Source organism: Toxotes jaculatrix, chromosome 15 (genome assembly GCF_017976425.1).
Source record: "Toxotes jaculatrix isolate fToxJac2 chromosome 15, fToxJac2.pri, whole genome shotgun sequence".
NCBI classification, from domain to species: domain Eukaryota; kingdom Metazoa; phylum Chordata; class Actinopteri; family Toxotidae; genus Toxotes; species Toxotes jaculatrix.
Window position 1 is genome coordinate 9409074 of NC_054408.1, and position 22587 is coordinate 9431660.

Sequence of the window (22587 nt, forward strand, 5' to 3'; positions counted from 1 at the left end):
CAAAGTACTGTTTAAAAGAACAGTTTCAAAAGTTTTTTTTTTTTAATTTAAAGTTCTTTGTAACCTTGTCAAAAAATTATTTTTGACATCAATGTGCTTATTATTTCTTTGCTCCCTGATATGTGTGTTCAGTATGCAGATAGTTCTGAGTCTTGGAGGAGCAGTGAAACCAAACAAACCATATGAGGAATGTGTGAGGTGTGGAGATTTAACAGGCTAGTTAAGAGTTTGTATTTCTTCTGAGCATGACTTCAATGTCTCACCATAACTTTTAACAGCTTCACACAGTAGCTGGGATATCTTTAAAACCCCTGACTTGTAGCAGCAACAACAACCAATGACATTTCTCTCCATCTTTTGCCTTGTATTTCACTGTGCTGTATTAACACACACAAACAGCTGGTTAGTGCCTGTTTGTCTAAGTGTCTCCCCAGACATGTCCTACTGCTCCACAGCTTTAATTTTCACAGTCAGCCCGTGATCCCTGCTGAATTCCTCTTTCCAGCAATCCTAGGAAAAGAAAATCCTCCCATCCAAGAGTGTTAGTGATAGCAGCAGGTTTGTAACCCTCCTCCCTTCCCTTCCACTTACACACACGCACCATTTTTTCACCTTCCTTGACAGGCCCAGTCAAGGTCAGGGTCAGGGGAGAGTTCCTGATTGCAGGTTTGGAATGAGGGGCTTAAAGCTGCCATTACACATCATGTATTTCACTGACACGAGAGGCGGCAACAAGTCCCTAATACAAACTGACATGCTGATAGTGCCGGCAAACCAGATCGCCAACTTATCAGTCCTCCCCTACCCTACTGACATACAATTAGTTTCCTTCAGAGGAGATGAGTCACGTTTGATCAAAGTTACCGACCACTGATGGAAATGCACCTCTAATCAGACTAGTTCAAATTGATTTAAGGTCAAGAGTTAGAAAGAGTTTATTTTATATACATCACTGTTCATGCTGAGACAGTTTTCAGAGGGTTTTGCTCTGAGGCCTTAAATGTCAGCTTTGCATGTATATCACTACTGTCAGGTAAAAATGTTTTCACAGAGTAAGAAAATCATTCTTGCTTTACCATGAATGTCATGTATTTGTGAGTTTTAGGATTTACTTGTCAAGGTTTTATCTATTAAGGGTTTGCCAAAATGTCCTCGCTGCTTAGAGGCTATGATCCCTCACACACAGTATATTCAGCGGGGTCTTTGATCTTTTCTGACCCTACAGCATTCCTCTTGGTACTGTTATCCTGTCCCTCAGGAGTCAGGAGAGGACATGATAATGGGTACTGGATTCAGAATGTAGGTACAGTCTTGTTTTCACGGAAACAGGAAATCTTTGCCATTTATAGCTGCAGCCAAACACACAGATGACGTATTGCTCCCACAAAAACAGAGACCGTCAATATTAAAAAAAGATCAGTGGACTGTCATTGTACTCAGCTTCCTGAGACATTTTCTGTTCTGCATCAGCTGTGGCAGCTTTTCCCATGGTGGAAAGGACAGTCTCTGTCCTTCTGCATGGTGTCTAATGGTGCCCTAAATCTTCACTTTTACGCACACACCCACATTATCTTTCTCTCCCTGACATTTCCTCCCCTCTGTCTTTCTCTCTCAATGTTTTTTTAACTCTCCACAACCACGCTATAGGATGAGGAGAGACAGTGAGCTCATGAACAGATGGACACTATGGTTCTTTAATCCAAAGTTTTCTCGCTCTCTCTTTTTCTCTATGAAACCCGGCGCCACTCCCTGTTTCTGAGAACTGAAGATGGAAAAACTCCCAGCAACAAAAGACAGCATTGATCGCCTAAACGTGTTTTCTAGTGAGAGAGCAGGGTGCCTTATGTTCAGTTTCCCATGCTGCCCTGGTTTTTCACACTTCAGAGACCACAAACTGGTCTCTTTTTATAGCATCACCGTACTTACGGATCCCGGGATTCTCGTCCCTTAATTTGCCCACACTATATTTTCTTGGTAGAGGTGCCAATTCTGTTGCGTGATTACAGCTGTGCCCAAGTTCCTCAGCTATGAAGTGTAGTCTTGTGAACTACTTCAGATGCTCCGCGCACCTAATTTATTTTCTTGTTACTCCATTTTAAGGCGATTGTTCTCCCTTTTTATTACCAATCTCGGGAGTTCAATTCACTAATGATGCAGAAGAACAATGAGGACATTATGAAGAATACTGTGGGGAGCTTGATATTCTTCTGCACGCCTTCAATGCACTCTCTGCCACAGGGCGGTGGGTGGTAAGACTGGAGAGTCAGCTTGCCAAATCTCTGCTCTACCCCTAAAGCAGAAAATCCATGAAATTAACATATTTAGTCCCCACCAAACAATCCGATTCATTCTTCCAGTCTCTCTCACGCTCTCTCTGTCTGTCTCTCGTCTCTGCTCAACATTTCATTTTCTCTATCACTGTGACTATTTGAGAAAATGAACCATGTGAAGTCTAGCATTCATTCATGAGGCACCTCATGTGACCCTCTTTCCACTAAAACATAATTCATTTTGCCACTCCTCACATCTTCTGTTTTTATCTTGAATGAAAAAAAAGCAAAACACTTAGGCATTATCTGATTTTGTGGCCACTAGGTGGCAACGCAGCAAGCTGTAAACACAAAACTGACACATTATCACCTGTTAAACCTATGTTCAGTGTTGCTTACATATACATCCAGCACACACAAAGCAACATTTGAATTCATCTGGAGTCGTGTTTCTGGCCACCTTATGAAATAAAGTCCAATATTCAATCTCATTTTTGCCGTTTTTTGTTCTCCACCAACTCCAGAGTGAAATAACTGCATCTACTGGCAGAAAACAGCTGCTTGCTGTGGCTGAAAACAACAGTGGTGAGAGCTGTGGGAGTTTAACAACACAGTAAAGTCCTGGGCCAGAAAACCAGAACAGCGAGCTGAAAGTCACTGAAAAACTCCGGGGAGAGAGATGAGGAGAACCGCAGAGTTGGCAATAATCATCGCCGGGTTCTTCACTACAGGAAACACTGTTCACATACAAGTAGTCATTTGATTCATTGTTGATATACAAATATTGATTCCAATTTTAACATTTCTTTTAAATTTCTCCCAGCAGTGGACACAGTGCTGATTCTGCTCCAAAAACAGAATCCCACAACTTCACAGAGCAGCCAAACCAAGATGCTGACATGACCACAGCCACCATTTACCCATTAAGAACCATCACCTAATCACCACAGCTGTGTCAAGTCTCAGCAAATCCAGGCAGCTGTGAAGGATCAGTTTGACCCGTTCAGTGCGGCATTCATCGTCACGACTCTCCTCAGGGGAAAAGATTTGGAAGGACAGAATCCAGATATTAAGCAAAAGAGACAGACAGATGAACACATCTGTGATAAACCATCTCGGTTTCCACTGCATTCACAAACAAGTACATCTGTTGGGTAATGCATATAAGGGGAAAAATTTAGCTGGATCAAATGATGTATTAGACTCTTCGGCCTTGGAAAATTAACAGCTCAAGTATGCACACAATACGTCAGAGACCACAACTGACAGACAAAAAAACAAAGACAAATTTATAATCCCTGGCTTCTTGGAAAATCTTATCTTCAGTAATAAATACTGTAGTTTAAGAGCGAAATCAGTGTGTGCAAGAAATGTGTGTATAATTCATCTTTAGCAGACTGCATGTGTAAAAAAAAATGAAGGGCCTGTGATCAGAGTTGGTTATTACTTCTATCTTCTCTTGTTTTCATAGACAAAGCACAATTGATGCCAAGGTCTGTCTGCGTAATGAAAAGCTCCTAACTCTCACTGTTATCACTTGATCACTGAACAATCAAAACTCGTTCCCTTTCATCTGGTTGACGCAGAGAAGGAGTTAGAGAGGAGAGGAGGAAGAGAAAGGTCGTCTGCCGACCCTGTCATCAGTCTTTTGCATCCTTCAGATGTGGAATGTGGAACTTCCTCTCTCTGTGCCTCCATGTGGGGTTTCCTGTACCCACAGCGAGTGTGCAGGTCAAATGGCAGACCTACTGTAAAGTTGGTCTGGTAAATTCTTATGGCATGCCAAAATACAGTTGCTTGACCAATCCTGTCTTCACCTCTGTATTTTTTTTTTTAAAAGAATGCCTCCCTCAGGAGCCGTTCCTCTGGTAGGCAGGGGGTTTTATAAGTCAATTTCAGTCCTTGAGTTTACCACATCACACAGCTGAACTGAGACGTTTATAGTTCCTCTGAGCACTTTTTAAAAGATAAGAGAAACAAAGGAAACCAGTTTTGCTGTGGAAAGTTTGTGTTTGTGCAGAAGATAGCAAAAATAAACGTTCTGTATGTATGCGTGTTCCAAAAATGAAGAAATGAAAAATGAAAACACCTTGAAAAATAAATAAATACATACATAAATAAATAAATAATAGGCAAATAAATAGACTTGCAAGAGGGTACAGCGGGTCTGTTAGACCTTTGTGTTGACTCAACCCAAATCCAAACAGTCTACCCAGCTCAACAAGCAGGTACAAGAAGTACTATAAGTAAGTAATTACAAAATTTTAAGCATGTGGAACCCGAGTCCAACCATCAGAAAACTATCTGATGATCTCGAAAGGACGTCTGAAGCCAAAAGCAGTTTTAGTCATGCACAATCCCAGTCATTCACTCTAAGCCTGTTATCTCAGCATGTTTAGTCTATGTCTGTCTCTCTGATTTAAAAATCCTGGCATCAGGTCTTTCTCTCTTTTTTTCTGTCTTTTATTCCTCTCCCTAATCGGTCTCCCACACTCCCCTCCACTCTACAGTGGTTAATGGCTTGAACTTCATCACTTTAAGTGTGATAGGTATTTCAAACTAATGAGTTTCAGCAGCATGGTCTTCCATTTGGCTGAACGCCATCAGACTCATGCATCCACATCATCTAACACATTTACACTGCATTATTGTGATGCTTTGATTTCCCACAAAATGGCTTTCGGCCATGATAAAACATGATGCTGCTGTGAGTTGCGCTGGAAACAGAGATCACTGATCTCACAGGGTGCAAGGCTCATTATATCATTCTGATTGTTATGCAACTACATCTACTTAGTATTAGCTATAGCTACCCTGTAGTGACAGATGGAATAAATAAAAGCAGCATGGGTGCTCTCCTTTAAGCCATGTTTTAAAGCATGGGTTTAAAGGATAAGCCTTGCAGAGAAACCTGGATTATCATTAAAATTACAATTTATAGGGGCATTTAGAAAGCATCATGTGTATTCATGGCTTTATTTGAAAACCAAGAGCAAGTGCTGGTTGACACAGAGGTTAAGGAAAGTAGGGAAAAAGAAACAGAGATGGGCGATTACAGAGCTATTTGGAACAGTAGTAACATTTTGGGACTTACCCTGCCACCCTTCTCTGGGAAACATTTACAGTCTCCGCTGCAGTCTCTTCCTCCACAGGGGCCACTGTGCTTCTTCCCACCCTGTTGGACACAAGTCAGACAACATGAAGGTCAGAGCTGGACTATTAGAGGTAAAATACACAGAAAACTGTCCACTCTTCCTGTCCACTTCACTTCCATAAACACAGGAGAGATATGTGTCCATGTGCATGTTGCTTGTTTTCCTGTTTGTGTATTACATGGGATACAGTGTGGGGTAAATTGTTGTGTTTTGTAGGTGTGATGGCCTGTTTGTTTACATTGTGGTTTTTCAATACACTTGTTGTTTATGCGTGCGGCTCTGTTGCATGAGTGTGGATGATGGTTGCAGTGCTCTCTGCACTGTTGAGTAAATACTGCTCTGGCATGTTGGGAGGATATTTTGAATGGGACTCAGATGACTCATGACGGACGTCCGTCCAGACATAATGGACAGCCATGTGTCCATGAAAATCCTATTCATCAGAGAGCCTTGGTCCAACCACTGACAGGGACAATTTGTCTTTGGTTGTCTGCATTCCAACAAAACCACCCACCATCACAGGCTGATCTGTGCTAGACATGACACACACACACACACCCTTGGGGTCAATGTGGACATGACGTGATCAAAGAAAGCACTCACACAAACGGGATTTCCCAACCCACAGGTCAGAGGTGTCAAGGCCCCAAGCTTCTTGAGATAGCCTAATCGTGAATTAAGACAGAATGGAGTCTCGGAGAGAACTTTTTCATTTATGTGGTGTTTCAAATGAAAATCATGCGCAGGATCCGAGCTGAACCTCCTCCCGTTGGAGCCTTTGCCACGACCATATTTCTTACTCATCAGAAGTAGAAGAAAAACAATTTGAAACCTTTAAAAAACTGTAGACACTACATAACATGTTGAAAGCCACACGTTAGACATTAGCTCACATTCATTACTGGAATTAACGTATCACTGATATGTGGGTTAACTGGTGACTGTTTAAACCCTGTTTCCATTTAAGTGGCTGACTGGAAACAAAGCTTTGCGATACTTTAATTGATTAATTGCGATACTTAAATTGTTAATTAATTGATCATTAATTGTTCATTTAATGTTTCCCTGACATGCCTGAGAGTAAATACAAATGAATCACACACGCAGATCGCTCGACTCCAAGTTTCCCAAGTTTAGGGAATTACTTAACAAGACTAGGTCAAAACCTATTATGGCAGGACCAGGTTAGGTTAATGTGTTAAACTGAAGATGGAGTTAAAAACTTGCGAAACTGCTGTAAACAACTACTTTCAATGGAAATGAGCTAAAGCCTGTTCATAAATGTCACTGGATGACGTAATATGCTTATCAGCATATTCATGACTCCATCGCGTCAAATTTACGTTCTGCCTAGTATCAGTCGGTTTCAGCCCTTCATCTGTTTGCTTCTCTCCTCTCTGTGCTCACACACGTAATTTAATGCAGCTGAATTCCCAATAAAGCTGTTATCATTGACATGTTTCTCTGATTCTGTTGTCAGACAATGGTACAAGTATGAACTAGTGACTGAAACATGGCCCATTCAGACTATGTGTAAACCAGCTGTCATTTCCTAGCTGCTGCTCTGCTCTGTTAAAATCCTGATTTTTATAACAGTAACGTTTTCTGACAAAATGGCCACACACAAAACTTAAAGACAACAGCAGTTCTGTCATTACAGCTATTTTCACTTGTAAAATGATGGCTCGAAGAGAAAGTTCGAAGCTCATTTATGTCTATGTCAGCTGCTGTGAAAAAACTGTTCACGCCGATTCATTTTGAAAGAGCAACGGCCAATGGTGAAACTCCAACACTCAGCAGATCAACCAGTAGTGTAATTTCGTCACACACTCAGTCAGTGACAGACATTCACATTTATAGGGCTGGCCCTGCTATTGTGGTCCAGCCAAAACAAGGCTCTTCAGTGGCCCTTCAATCAGCATATTTGAGTGAAACTGACTACAGGCAGGCAGAGAGGCTCAGTGCAGCTGGTTATGGTGTCTAAGCCTACGTCCTCCACCTACAGACATACCATAGCCTGCTTAGGCAGCAAATGCCTCAATACTGTCCTCCCTATCTTGTTAAAAAAAAAAATCAAAAAGACCACTTTATGCCCACAGCCAAAAAGTGGCAGATAAAGAATCAGAATAATTCTCCCTCTTCACTTTGACAGCAGATCCCAGTGGCCCCACTGACAAAGGCCATATTGAGACCCTCCTCACACACAAAGACCTTCTTTTACCATCCAGACATTGTCCTTTAATGATCCCCTATCTCCACAGCAAAAAGACTCCCCCCCCACTTATGGAATGCACAAGGCTGCATTTCTTTGTTAACTCTCAGTGGATCTGAGGGGTTCCTTTCTGAAACTGCTGTTTGATAAAGCTAAGACATGCTGTGATGGGTTTAATTTAGCCTGTACACAGACTCACCCTGTCCACAAACAACATTCTTTACTTATATCCCTAATTGTGAACTGATTGAGGAGAAGAGGGGCAGAGAGTTGTTTCCAAAGCAAGCATCCTCTCTGGAACACCTTGGCAAGATTTTTGCTTCTGGTGTGGAGACAAAATAAGGAAGGTCATATCATCCCAGTAAGGATGTAACAGAGTCACGGCATGACCTTTCTCCACATTGAGGTGGAAATCCAAGACACAGACAATGGACTGCGTCACCTCCGGACAGACACACAAAGGAATAGCTCCCATATATCCTATTACACATCGCGGAGCAATGCACCATCAGTTCAACTTTACAGTTTACAGGTTCAAAATAGTTGATGGCGGTTTCAGCAGAAGACAATAGGACTGTGCTGCAGTATCCTGTTTTCTCCACCCACCGACACAATAACCCTCTCTTTTCCATAGATGCGGTGCACCTTGGAAACAAATTGGATGTGGGTGCATTTTAAACAAAGCACTAAAGTTATCTAAAGTGCAACAATTATCCATCATATCAAGAAAAATATGTTACTTTGCTTACTTTGAAAAAGGATGAGGTTAGATAAGAGAATCCTTTATTAGTCCCTCAGTGGGGAAATTGCAAAGACTTGCTGCCTAATACATCAACCATTTTCTACTTCCTGTCTTTCTATGGAAGCAGGGTATTGGTAGGTGTTGCCTTTTAGCTTTGGTCCAGCTCATACACATAGCAAGCCAAGCCTAACCACCTAACTCACTGATTGGACAATGAATCATCAGACGTACAGTACATGGATCCACATGGAGAAGCTGCAAACATAACAACGTCTGACAAGAGGGACAAATGAATCCAGACCACCTAGCACGGCAGCTTTACCAGACTCAACTAGGGACGCACCGAAATGAAAATTATTGGCCAAAACCGAAAACCGAAACACCGAAAGAAATTTTTTTGCCAGTTAGTACCACTGCATTTATGGCTATGGCTGTGTACAAACCTCACGAAAACTGCAAGGCATTGCGATCACATAAATTAATATGAATGTTTCAAAGAATAGATAAATTTAAACAAGACCGTAAAATTAAATATGTTCTCTCATAAAAACACAAAGTGCATATAAGTCGAGTGCATTTTAAACATTTTCGCTGTAGGACTACAACATAATAGTGTATCAAAACAAAGATTGCCATAGCCCATATGTTAACCGCAGGCCTTTAAAAACAACAAACGCACCAAGAGTTGCAGCGCTTTAAGTTTTAAACTTCCTTGCCTTTTCAAAAACGTCCGCCACAGACGGAGTGGGCGTGCTCGGAGGGATTTTCCTTTTCTGCGCTGCATTCCTCTCATATCCAGCATAGCGATCGAGATGTTTGGATTTCAGGTGATAAATTAAACCCGACGTGGAGAAATTCTCTGCAGATGCGCCCCCTCTTGAAATTTCGACATTACATGTTACATGCAAATCACTATCCGTGTGTCTTTCTCAGATTTAACTGACATACGTCCACACCGCGGACATGTTGGCCTTTCCAGACAAACTCGTACTGGCCGCGGTTTTCGCTTGCGTCATCACAACATCCTGTTTGGGCCATGTTGTTTCGGCGATAAAAGTCTTCCGGCCGGAAATCGAAAATGCACTTTTGGGCCATATTCAGCCGACAAAGTTTCGGTGGTCGAATATTCGGTGCATCCCTAGACTCAATATTTCATCTGTGAACGACCAACACATTCAAAGAGGCAGAAGATATAGTGCTATGTGTCTAATAGTGAATGGTCATTTCCGCCATACAAATAGAAATGAGTTGATGTCATACTGCAGTGTGTCACCCATTTTTATAAAGACCACATTAATATTTATTTTCGGTTTTCTAGAAAGGTTTTAAGAGTGTAATCGAGAACTCATTCCATTGCCTTTTGTTATGAGGTCTGTCAGACTACAGTGTAAATGAAATGAAACAAGGGCCATAAACCCAGACAGTTCCCAGGATTCGGTTTGCATCTGTGGCTTCTCGTTTACAGTACGGCTCTTCAGTGTTGATCATCTTTTACGTCCTGTGAACTACCTTCAGTGGTCTGGGAGATCTGCTGGAGTCCTCTGCTCTATTTCAAAATTTCGATCACGTGCATAGATGTAAACACGCTTTCCACAAAAAAAACACCCCCTCCTGCAGATATATAAATTAACCTGTGCATTTGTGTACACCACTCAGACCACACACATATGACGGTGGAGAAATTTTATAACTGATAAAGTTCAAGTAAGAACATGTTGTTTTCCTCTTACAACATTGTGTCTCCACAGCCAAAACAAATGCTATTCCTCTATCATCATTTATAAAGCAACAAGAGGAAAGTAACTGTTAATGTGAAACTCAGTTAAGATGCATTTCATCAGGAGGAAGTCCACCATTTCCCTCAAAGAAACACAACATTTAGGAAAACAAGTGTATTTTCTTGTTGTCTTAGAGTTCAGAGAGTTCAGCCAACCCGCAGTATGCCTGTGTGTGTGTGTGTGTGTATAAATATAATATACAGTATACACACACACCTCTGATAGCACTTCCTTGAAAGACTAATTGAACACTGACAAAGATAACTAAGAGATTGAGTTCTGAGGAGCTTACAAGTTCTTCGAGCTGCTGTGGTCAGATTAATGCCTTTCTTAAAGAGAAATGTTGTTTTTGTTGCCTCCCTGATCTTTATGGCTGCATTGGGGTGACTCACTCTTAATGTGCACTGACTCCCTCAGTATACTGTACCGTAAATGAAATAAAACCAGCTGGGTCAACAACAGTCTTTCTCACGCTCAGTTTTTCTCTTTTACTCTCCCTCCTGGTGAGACACATACATACATTATTGTAATTAATGCCATCAGGAAAAAATATGGTTTTGTGAATAGAGAAACAGGTGATGCAGTGAGCTCTGGGTGGTTCTTCTGAAAAGCAGACCCTAGTACATGCCCTAAGCAATAATGCACATTTAAGTGTCCTATTATAAGACTATAATGGACAAGTTGCACACATTTCCTTCACCTAGTCCATTATTCCATTATTGTCTACTATATGGCAGGACAGTTTGGAGTATTTTGTGGCAACACTTGCAGGTAATGACAATAGTCTTTACCTTTAAAATCACATGTGCTTTCATCCTTGACACCAGAGAAGTCTCAATTAATGCCAGTGACTTAGGTCACTGCTACAAAGAATACTGTACATCCCACAGTATCCTTTTTCTTTGACCATCTAACTGTGCAACAGATCATGAGTATTGTTTCTATGGTTAACTGCAGTTTAACCGCATTCAACTGGATTTATACTGATTTTGAATAGTGATTTAACTGTTGACTGGTATTAGGTTCAAACCACCATATGAACTGTCAACCAATCAGAGATAAAAGTCTGATAGCTTTCATAACATTACACACAAAGCTAATATACATTTTCCACTATCTTTAGGTGTTGAAATGGTCTAAGTTTTTCTTTTGGTTTAAGTTGCTTTGAATAGGTGGTTTCCCCTGCCTTGTGGATTCCTGAATTAATAGTGAGCATTTCCTTTGGTTATATGATTGGTTGTCCAGTATGGAAGTATCTAATCTACATATTTTTTGCTGATTAGCTTAATTGTATACTTATTCATCAAAATGTACTGCTATAAAACCGAGGAAATTTTCAAATTCTCGCATTTAATGTTAGAAGAAGCAAATGACAAATAATTAATTGGGTGATCAAAATTGTTGCTTAATATTCTTTGAATGAACTAATTGTTCATCTCTTTTATACTGTACCACCATCATGCAGAGTATTCAGACATAATGGTGGTTGGTTTGTGTGGATTATCTTTGGTCAGTTTGACTCACCACGGTCATGTTTTTGGCATGAACTGTATACAGTAGGTTTACCACAGACATAACCACTTCCTAACACTTCCCGTCAATGTGAAATGCAGCCAAAACTAGCATAGCCTCTCTGCCACAAGAACAGACTGATAACGACACAAAAACATAAAGACAAATGCAGCCAAAACAAACTGAATGCAAATTATAAATATGTACGCACACAAATAATTTCAAATTTTGAGAATGAGGAACTTTGTAGGGCTTTGGCCTCCAGCTAGAGTCTGCCACACTCAAGAGGCAAAAAAAAAACTAAAGGATTGTGGGAGGATTTATGGTATTTCAAAGCAATCAGGAACCCACATAATGATGATGACACTAATTAGACAAAATGGACACATAATCCCTACATGGTTGAAAATTGCAAACACCACCAAAAGTTATAGCGAGATAGAGAGAGGAACAGAGATACTGAATTTCAAATAATACATTTAAAATGCATCATGAAGCCTCTTCCCCTATGAAATAAAACAGCAAACAGAGCGCAAAATACAGACATACACACACATATGCACAGAAGCAGAGGGAGACAGATGTGAGTCTACGGTGTCGACACACAGCTGCACATTCCACATCTCCCCTGGTAAATTACTCACCAAAATATCCTATAATTCCAAAAGATTATTAACAAACTAAAAACCTCAATTGAAAAATGTTCGTGAAAAACAGATTGAAGTATGACCTTGACTTAAATGTGTGTAATTTTCTCCATAAAAGCATTTGCTTGCAGATCTTGAAACTACAAAACCAAAAGTTTTGTACTTTGTTACACAGATACAATTTCTCTGTTGTTTAAACATCCAAGCATTCACAGATCCACCCTGGATGCCACAGCCAGATCCTTGTAAGACCAGTCACTCTGAACCTCAGGTGATGGAAATGACAAACTGCCATGAGCTGGTTTCTCAGTTTTCACACATGAAACGACGAAGTGGAGCATAAACAGTGTTTGCGTGAGACCCCTCCTGTGTTTAAGGTATCAGATGAACAGAGATCACAGACTATTGCAGGTCAGGATGAGTGTTTGATCTGAGATTGGTGGTGACACAGTTGGTATCCTTTACTAACTCACACTATGAGGAGGACAACGCAGACGAAACCTAGGAGAGAGATGTAAAATATCGCTGCTGTGATAATGGTAATGAAGACTCTTAAGGCTATTAGAACCAACAGAAACTAAATCCCACTACAAAGAAACCTGTAACCCGTAAGTGGTTTATCTGAGGGCTGTTTGTCAAGGGCTGTTGCTCATCCTTAATGAAGGATCTGACCTGTGGCCTTTCCATTCTGACCTTGACCCAGAGGAATGACTGATCCCACTATTCAATACTAGACCAAATACCCTTCCAGAGTTACTAGACAGGAGTAGCGGAAGGCCGCTGCCATTGCCATCAAACTTAAAAAGACGCGAGTAAACAAACATAACGACACCATTAACCTCCAGACTCAAGAGGAGTAAGGAAAGGAAAACCAACGCCACCATGATCCTGTCAAGAGAGCAACAGTGTTTGCACAAAAGGAACTCAGATTAAATTAACCATCCCAGGTTAATTTGAGGTTTCCAGAGTACTACTACTGTGGCATTTCCTTGATAAAACCTTTCCATATAAATGGAACTGCCATGTTCATGTAAGCAAACTTTGAGGTTTTCTTCTGTTTGTTACAAAAATCAAGTTTCTTATCCTGTTAGATCAGTGTTGCTGTAAGTCAGAGCTGGTGCACATGATGGTGCTGCTTCTACAAAAGAAAGAAATCATACACATCCTCACACCTTTTCTTGCAAATTTTGTCATGGAAATGCACCTTACTGCTCTGGTAGCTGGAAGGTATTTTGCAACAGTTCAGAAATGTTTCAGCTAATGCAGAATTTGCTAAAATATAGTGTTGTGCTGAATTGAGCCAAATGACTCAGTCAAAAAGAGCACAGACTGAGCTGAGCTGTAGTTAGATGGCAGCTAAACCACATCCCACAAAGGCTTTTCAGAGGTGTGTTTATTATTCCCAGAAAATCGTAATCTGTGTAATAAAATCCGACTATTAAAGCCAACTATATCACTAACTGCCAAAGTAAGAACTAAAAAATTAAAATGCAGTCTCATTGTCTCTTGAATCATGACAACTTTATATCATGAACATTAAACTTAATGGCATTTTGTATGTGAGTGTATATGTGTGTTTTCACCAGCTTCCTTTTGATTGTGTGTGTCTGTGTGTGTGTACATTTACACACAGTATATGAGACCATCTTTCACTGTTATGATGTGCCAAGGTTACAGCTGCTCCTCCTCACACTAATGATGTGGACGTCAAAGAGAAAGTGCAAACCCGTTGAATTTGAAACACCTGGCCACTTTCAAAAAACATCTCTGAGAAGGGTTACTGTACATGTAACACGCATATGTGATGGGAACATGCTGCATGATATGGCCTGATGCATCTCTGCACTATATCTCAATGTCAGGGCAAGAGTGATTCTGTACTGGTTATGTTATACTCCCTTTGCCGGCTGTGAACCATCTCTGGGAAGGATTCACTGTAAGCAAGCAAGCTAAAATCTGAATCAAGAGGTAACTTAGAACATTAGCAAAGTTTTCAAACATTTTTATCCATGTTAGCGGTGTCACTCTATGGATGGTAGTGTCATTTGCTCAGTCCACCACTTCATCTCAATAACCATTCGATAGATTGCCAGGTAATGTTGTACAGAATGAATGTACAGACATTCATGTTCTTTGGTTTGGTAGGAATTTGAGAGAAGACATTCTTTGTTGGCCTGTGTAAATGACCCCTGTGACTGTGAGTGGGAAGACATAGACATAAAATTGCAAATGTCTGTGTGAGTGAGGGAACTCAAGCACTGAAAAGAGTTGAAAGGCAGAGCTGGTGACCACAGCATGCTAGTGATTGTTGCTGTCTGGCTGTGTGACTCACATGTGGGCTTAGGAAATGTTTTTCTCACAGTACAAGTAAGAAGTTGGCTGTTTCAAATCATCTCTGATGTTTAGTTCATCCAGAAAATTGTGATGGATACAGTTGAAAACACAAAAATGCTTGATCTCTACTCTCTACTCTCTACTCTCTACAATCAACTAACTTTTTCATTTTATACACATTATGCTGGTACTTATTTTTCAGCATACTGCTACTAATACAAGCTTTTAAAAAATGCCAAAGTGACTTAAAAAGTAGGGCAGCGTGTCAAAGGGGAGAGTTTGTACTTTCTGCGCCACTTTACCTTCCGGCAATAGTCCAACATAGAACTGAACAAATAATCAGATTTCAACTGTTAAACAAACAAACTCACACCAAAGTTAGACATACACAAAGATGCCAGAAAAACAAAACTTCAAACAATCATGGTATTAGTAACAGTTTTCATTGAGGCATGGCTTGATGAAACACCAGATGTCCCTAAGGCCTCCATTAAGGTGATAAGGGAAATTTTCACGCTCACTATAATGGATTTAAGAGATTTTATATGTGATATACAGTACAGCTTATCTGCACCATTTACTGCCGATCACCTATTCGATTAATCGACTAATCATTGCAGCTCTGCTCACAGAACCTGCTGAAGCAAGTTTCAGTGACTGCATGACTTATATTATTTTGCCTAAAAATGGCTTCAGCGGATAATTTTGGACTATGAGGTTGTGAAAACAGCTGAAGTGAGATTTCTGTTCTAAAAGAAAGACTGACAGCATAGTGACTGAGCACTAAATTTAAAACTTTACTGTTATTTTAAAAGTTTAAAAGAGAGCTATACAAGATAAAATAAAATAAAATAAAGTAGGAGAAGCACTGAAAGGGACCTACAAAGGCAGGGGGAACAGGGTGACTCTGCAAAGAGCTTGACATGACTTTGAAGGAGAACATGAACTAGAGCAGAGGGACCTGAAAGAGGGCAGAGCAGCAACTCCCACTGTGCTTCTCTGGTTTAGCTCGAGTGTAAACACAGCTCTGGTTTCTGCCCCCGGCCTGACAGAGCTGGACCTTCGCCCTCCTTTAACTGGCCTCAGGTCACACAGAGACTCAACTCCATTTCCCAGTGGGCCACACTTCTAATCAGGGCTTCCTGCTATAGAATGAACTAAATGGAGCTGTTCTGATCCTTGGTGCCAAAAGGCCAGCCCGAGAGACCTTGTTATGTTGATGGCTTCTGCTCACAACTATAATCAGATGATCAATGACATCCAGATGTGAGGATCCATTCAGTAACAATCTGGGCACCTGAGTGTCAGTCTGAGAGGCCTGAAGATGTCAGGTAAGGAGAAGTTAATGGATCAAAACTGTTATTACAATTCATCCTAAACGAGAACATGATTGTGTGTACCAAATTTCATGGCAATCCATTCAAATCCACAAATATCAACATCATGGTGGCGCTAGAGGAAAAGTCCCTATGATTGAGTCACTGAGCACCATGGATATATGTACCAAATTTCAAGGCAATCCATCAAACAGTTGCTGAGATATTTCAGTCTGGACCAAAGCAGCAGCAGGCCGACAAGCAGACATTGCCATATGTGGAGCCATGCCAGTAGTGTGACTATAAGAGAAAAGAAAGAAGCCATCCCACGGATGAGAGAGAAGGCAAAGTTGGACGCAGTCACGTTATCACAAAGCACCCATTTAACTTTGTTAACATTCTTCCCATGACAAGAAATAATTCAGTTCAAATCAATTAGACCACAGCTGGGATGGAAATGAATGGTCTATGTCTCCAGTCCAAAAGGAAAAAATCTGCAAAGCACAGCAGAGAGATGAGCGAATGGCCATGGTGATGAGATATCAAAGTTTCAACATCATGGAAGGCCTTTATAACACTTGTAGGATGCAACCCCCCTCCATTAATCAAATTCAAAGAAATTACCCAGAAATGCAATCACTAAATGGGCACCTGTTGAACCAAAGAGTACATAAGAAAGCCCAGGGTAATTTTGTGAGAAAGGAGTACATATGGTCTTTGTGTAAACACAGCTGAAACAATTCTTCCGTCTGAGCTCACTGAGAAGACTCACCTCCACTGAGGAGAGACAGGCGAGCAGAGATGCACGTGCAGCAGGGCGACACGGGAGGAAGGGGGAGGGAATAAATGGGGAGAGAGCTGAAATGTGAAGGAGACAAGCTGAGAGAGGAAGAGTAAAAGAGAGGGAGGACGGACTGTCTGCTAAGTGTCCCTTTCAGAGATAGATGGAGAGAGAGCGAGGGGACAGAAAACAGGGGAGATAGAGACCAGGGGCAGAATGAGGCTATAAAAGGAAATGAAGACTGAGCTGTACAGGGAGACCGAAGCCTGGGAGGACCGGGAGGACCAAGGCTTTGGAATTCTTTCAGAACAGCCTGATGGGACCCCTGTGTCCCTCCATTAATCACTGTGAGATGGAGTAAGGGCAAAGGACGGGGCGGATATACTTATATATATACAGTACACAGGGATTTTCCAGAGATGACGTCCAAATGAATTTACTTCCGAATGTCAGTCCAAGTCAAATAAGAGTCTGCTGGAGCTGCTGCAGTTTACAACTGCAGGTTACATTTACACAAACCAAAGAGGCGATAAAGAAGTTTTTCTTTTTCTTACTGAACATCACATAATGATGAACTATATTAAAATCACAATATGGGCAAACAAAACAACAATATTAGTTATCTAAAGTGCAAATACGCAAGTCAGGAAACTTCCAGGTGCCCCCAAGCACTTGGAGAACCTGGACCAGGGACACAGGTAGGTATATAAATGTATGTTTGTGTGTAAACAGTACAGATAAGTACCGCTCAGAAAGACTTAATACAACCCATGTGTGCAATGTCTGTGAGAGAGACAAACAGAGAGAGACGGATACATAGTACAATGTATTGTACCAGGGCAGTGGTATATGTGTGGTGTGTGACCACAGGCTGTCACACATGACTGGGAATGAAAATGAAGCATGAACAGTGATTATGCATCAACTCAAACCACTGGTATTCCTGTCTCCCTGTTGCCCTGGATTTTGAACTTCTTTTACCTACTTTCACACCATGCTAACAACTAAATAACAAGACAAGACAATAATTTTATTAAGACGTCTTTATGCCAACCAAAGGACTAACGGAGAGAAGATATGAACAAGCTAACTCCTTTACAAGCTACAGTACACGAAAGAATGCAGATTATGTAGATTAGCAGACAGATACCTGCGGAATCGCTGTCAAGCTCTTGGGTCTCTGAATGGACTGTAACGCTACAGTAATGTATGGAAGCATCTAAAGAACATGGATCCATGGTTCAAGTATAACACTGCCATCATGCCCTTGCACATCACATATACATGCCCTTTTCTTTTTCACGTTGCTGCATATACAGAATGAACAAGAGCAGGTTTTCACTGTGAATATACATCTAAGGAAACACACTCAAAACTATGTGGCCTCCAGTAGGGTTGTAAAGCAACTCTGACACATTTAACTCCACCCCGTTTCCTTTTCCTGTTTAGAGCGGCTTTCTGGATTTTCTCTTCACACAATTCTGCGCTCAGGATGTTTCCCATAAAATCAAACTTAACTAAGCCCAAAGATAAACACAGACACACACACTCTGCACGTGCGAGAAAAAGAAAATTCGGCACACACTCACACATTCTGCCAATGATGGACATCAAATTGGCTGACAAAATCAAGACATCTTTCACCACCCCGCAAGAAACTCCAAACAAATCTCATGCAGATTTACTGACCCTTTAATCCTCTATCACAATGCTCTGCTTTCAACAGTGTTCATAATTGTATGTGCATGCTTGTTTAAAGTGGCATTTCTGCACAAATGGGGGCAAACATCCAAGCTCACCAGGCCTTTCCTCACTGTTACAATGCTGAACCGCACAGACTAATCAAATAATCACCACCACAAAGTCACCCTTCACACCCCCCGATTAATAAAAAAAAAAAAAGGAAACACTGTTCCTGAGGAAACTATTTTTAAGCAAACGAAAGACACACATGATGTATATCCATTCACATGTGAGCACACATACACGTGCATAGTACACAAATGCAGAAAGGTCAGAGGAGTTTATCGCTGAGGTAATTGTAACACCTCACCGGAAACTGCATGCCAACTCTACTTTAGTCTCCTCTTTGCTACACAACACACACTGCTTCTTTTAAACTTTTTTTGGCCCTTTCTGTGCCTTTATTTTGATAGAGATAGTGAAGAGAAACAGGAAATGTGGGAAAGAGAGTAATGACATGACATGCAGCAAATGGTCCAGCCGGCCGGGAGTCAAACCGGAGACTCGCTGCTGAGGGCATTTACGCCCATGTGGTATGTGCCATAAACACTTGGCTATTGAGTCGCCCCACAAAACACACACACTCATTCACACCAGTGACAGGGAAGCCTCACACATGGGCTTCTCATCCCTAGGATGTGGTTTCCTGCAGCATAGCACAATGGGCTCTTCCCCTGATTGTTAGAGCCAGGCACTCTCTATATCACAGGCCACTGTTTTGGCAAGGGATGTGATTTCCATTTTTCTACTCTTATCACAGGTAGACATCTTCCCCTCGCCCCGGACACACGCCTTCCTCCCCCATAAAACAATCATGAGCACAAATTCAAGAGGCCGGTCACGTGTCTGCTTTCCATTCGGTGACCCCATCACACATTACTCATTCACATCTAAAAAGCAGACTTGGGCTTTTGTACTTTCCCAAGTGAACTGCATGACTTTTTAACTAATGTGAACTGCATTTCCATCATTTGCATCTTTTTCCTATTCTCTTACGGATATTCAAAACAATCTCAGTTTGATTTAGTTTGACCATGTGGAGTACAATGCCAAAAAGGCACATGCAGAAACAACATATATCACAATCAGGAGGGTAATTTCTAAAGCAGAAGTTGCTGCTGGGCTTTCCAGGTACCTCAGGAATCTGTAGCCAAAAACGTGTCTTAAATGGTCACAGACAAAATTCCTGCAACTCACACATCCGCTGCCAGCATCACCCCCTCATTTCACTGTGCTCAATTCACATCTTGAAATATATTCTCAAACACACGAGAATCAAAGCCTCTCAAAGGGTCCTATAAGAAACATCCTGTTAACATTACTGCCTCAAGAGCCTTCCTTCCTCTGCCAATGGATACTAATAAATGTGTGTGTATGTGTGTGTGCGTGAAGAGGGGGTGTACATGCATCCATGCACGAAATAATGTTTTTGCTCTCATGAGCCAAAGGTTCAATTTTCCCACCAACGTACGGCATCTCCATGTAGAATTCAAAGTAGGAAATACAGAAAATAGGATCCTCTGAAGTACCATAAAAACTGCCTCCTGAGGTACTACAATTATGGTACATTAGAGTCAAAGTAGGTTCAACCAACATGGCTGAATTCAAGGGTTTGGTATGCAAACAAACTAGTGATGGCAATCATAAAAGGAGATGGAAGCAGTTGTATGAACAATTATGAATCAAAGAGAGCCTGAGCAAGAAGTTAAAATCCTAAACCTCCTCACAGCAGGCATATTGCTGCATGTAGTGGGCCTTAGATGGTGAGTAGATTAACTGATAAGTCATTTCAGTGACTTTCAAGAAAAAGTTGATAACGAGTGGTAAAGTGATAATGAAAATAATTATTACTTGCAGCCTGGGGGTGTGCATATCAGATTATCAGTTGTGGTTACAACCCGCTTGTTTACAAAGGCGGTGGAACGTGAAAATCCTGAAAATAACAAATTGAATATCTCACGCGCCAAAAAATTTGAGAATTAAATCTTCAATAGGCAGGGGAATTCCAAATGTAAAACATCACGTGGAGTCAGATGGTGGGAAAGAGTTGTACAACACTGAGGCGGGGGTCTGGTTCAAAGAACTGAATCAGTCCCGAGGGTCAGATTTGGATTTGATATTAAACAGAAACATATTTTCTTAAACACAGTTGAGATTGAGAAATTCTGTGTTGGATGGGAAACGTCAAAAGTGACGTGCTTGTGTTCACCTTCCTGCACCCTTTTTGCTTACATCAACTCTCCAACCGCTTCGTTAGCTTAATCTCACAACTACTGAAACTGACCCCTTATCATTCTTTCAACAACTTGCACAGGTGGAGACATTTTTCCCAAAAGTCAGATGCTGGTTTTGGCATCACAACCAGAAACTGAAGCAATTTTGTTTTTACTCAAGATATTTGTATAATCAGTGTGAGCATTTTGTTCATTTGACAGTTAACTTGCCTGCACAGAGCACATGGATGGTGCCAAACTAAAATAAGCCTTATGTCTCACAGTGTCAACCCACCTTGGAGCAAAGCTGCACAATAGACAGAGGAGCTGAGCCCTGTCACACGCTTTTAATCGAGGCCTGACCAAATCTGATAAAAGCAAGAGACAACAGGGCCTTTTCATCACATCCGAGAAAGTAACTTTTCATCTGAGAGCCTTGTGTATGATATTTAAAGTCTGACAGAACCACTGAACATCTGACATCCTGCACAAGCTTCGACAAACAGAAAAGAAAAACATGCTCACGTGCTGCAAGCTCACAAACACGTAAAAAACACAGTGAACACGTGTGTATTTTTGACTCCATTTATCAAGCCCACATCTGTGAGCTAGATGAAAGGAGCAATTAAGTAGGCCATGTAAAGTCAGCAGGTCTGGAGAGAAAGAATAACATGTAATGTACAAAAGACCATTCTTAGTTTGTCCCATGATAATAGTTTAATGAAACATCCGTGTTCTTTCTTTTACTTAAACTTAAACAACTTGTAAGAGTAAAGTAAAATCCAAGTGAGGCTGTTTAGGCACGCGGATGTGTGAGCAAAAACAACAAATCCATTTACATGAACAGGACGGTATTTTCCAAAGCGGGAACACTGACGTGTAATGTCAGCAAACACATGGAGATGCTCCAATGATAATGAACATGTCTTTTGTCCAACAACAGGATACGCACCGTGGGTCCATTCTCCCAAAGACTCCTCTGCACTAAGTACCTTTCCGTTCACCTGCTTTTATGCACATTTTCAGTTGGAAAGTAGAACGATAGTAACACAAAGAGAGAAGTTCTTACTAAAAAGACTGCAGCTTTAAAAGATATACCACTTGCTTTATCTAATTTGGACAGATGAAACCCCATATTAGCTTTAGCTGAACTTCAGAACTTCAGGACCCCTTTTTCTTACAGTGCAGTCACAGGAAAGAACCACTTCACATCCAGCATAGATGTGACAAATTAAGCATTAAGACAAATCTGAAGTTTGATTTCTATAACTTTTTTTTTCCTGGCTGTGAGAACACCATTGCTTTCCAGTCATTTATGCACAATATGAATATCAGTTACTTAAATTTAGCTACAGACATGTAATCCATCACAACTAACATCTCTTCTCTTATTATCTTTAGTGTCATTATCAGTGTGTGTCAATGCAGATGTTAGGCACACAGTTTCCATCTTGAGACAATGTTTCTTTGGTCCTTTGACTTTTGGGATCTATTAAACCTACAGACAGAATGACTGACACACACATAGCTAAGGGAATGTATTGGTGCATGCCTTTCTAATTAAGCAGATTATTGGTTTAAATTGATTTAGTAATATATAAAAGCATTCTGACAAATTTATACTCATAAAGCACATCACCATGGCTGCAGAGGTCATGACCCCACCCCTCAATCCCTGTCAGGTCAAGGGGTCAAGCAAAGCAAACTATACTGTAGCCCCTCCTGATATCCCATTTCTGTTTATTCATTTTGCAAAAACAAAACACTGGGAATGTACTAATTTCAAACAGTAACATTGCAACATGAGTTATTTCACAAGAAACTGTTTTGAGTTTTGCTGCTATTTACCAGAATGCAAAGCCAAGAACCCTCCTACAAGAGGAA

General features: G+C 40.9%; 1 protein-coding gene across 3 annotated transcripts in view; it reads right to left on the reverse strand.

The window, feature by feature from the left end:
* Positions 1-22587, reverse strand: part of col4a2 (collagen, type IV, alpha 2) — a 52709-nt gene that overhangs the window by 28921 nt on the left and 1201 nt on the right. For all 3 annotated transcript variants that reach the window (XR_005895393.1, XM_041057472.1, XM_041057471.1), the window contains exon 5: positions 5365-5445. Coding sequence is in view for 2 of the 3 variants with exons in the window: in XM_041057472.1 (XP_040913406.1) it covers positions 5365-5445 (81 nt within the window). In the remaining variant the exon portion in view is untranslated. The remainder of the gene's footprint in view (positions 1-5364; positions 5446-22587) is intronic.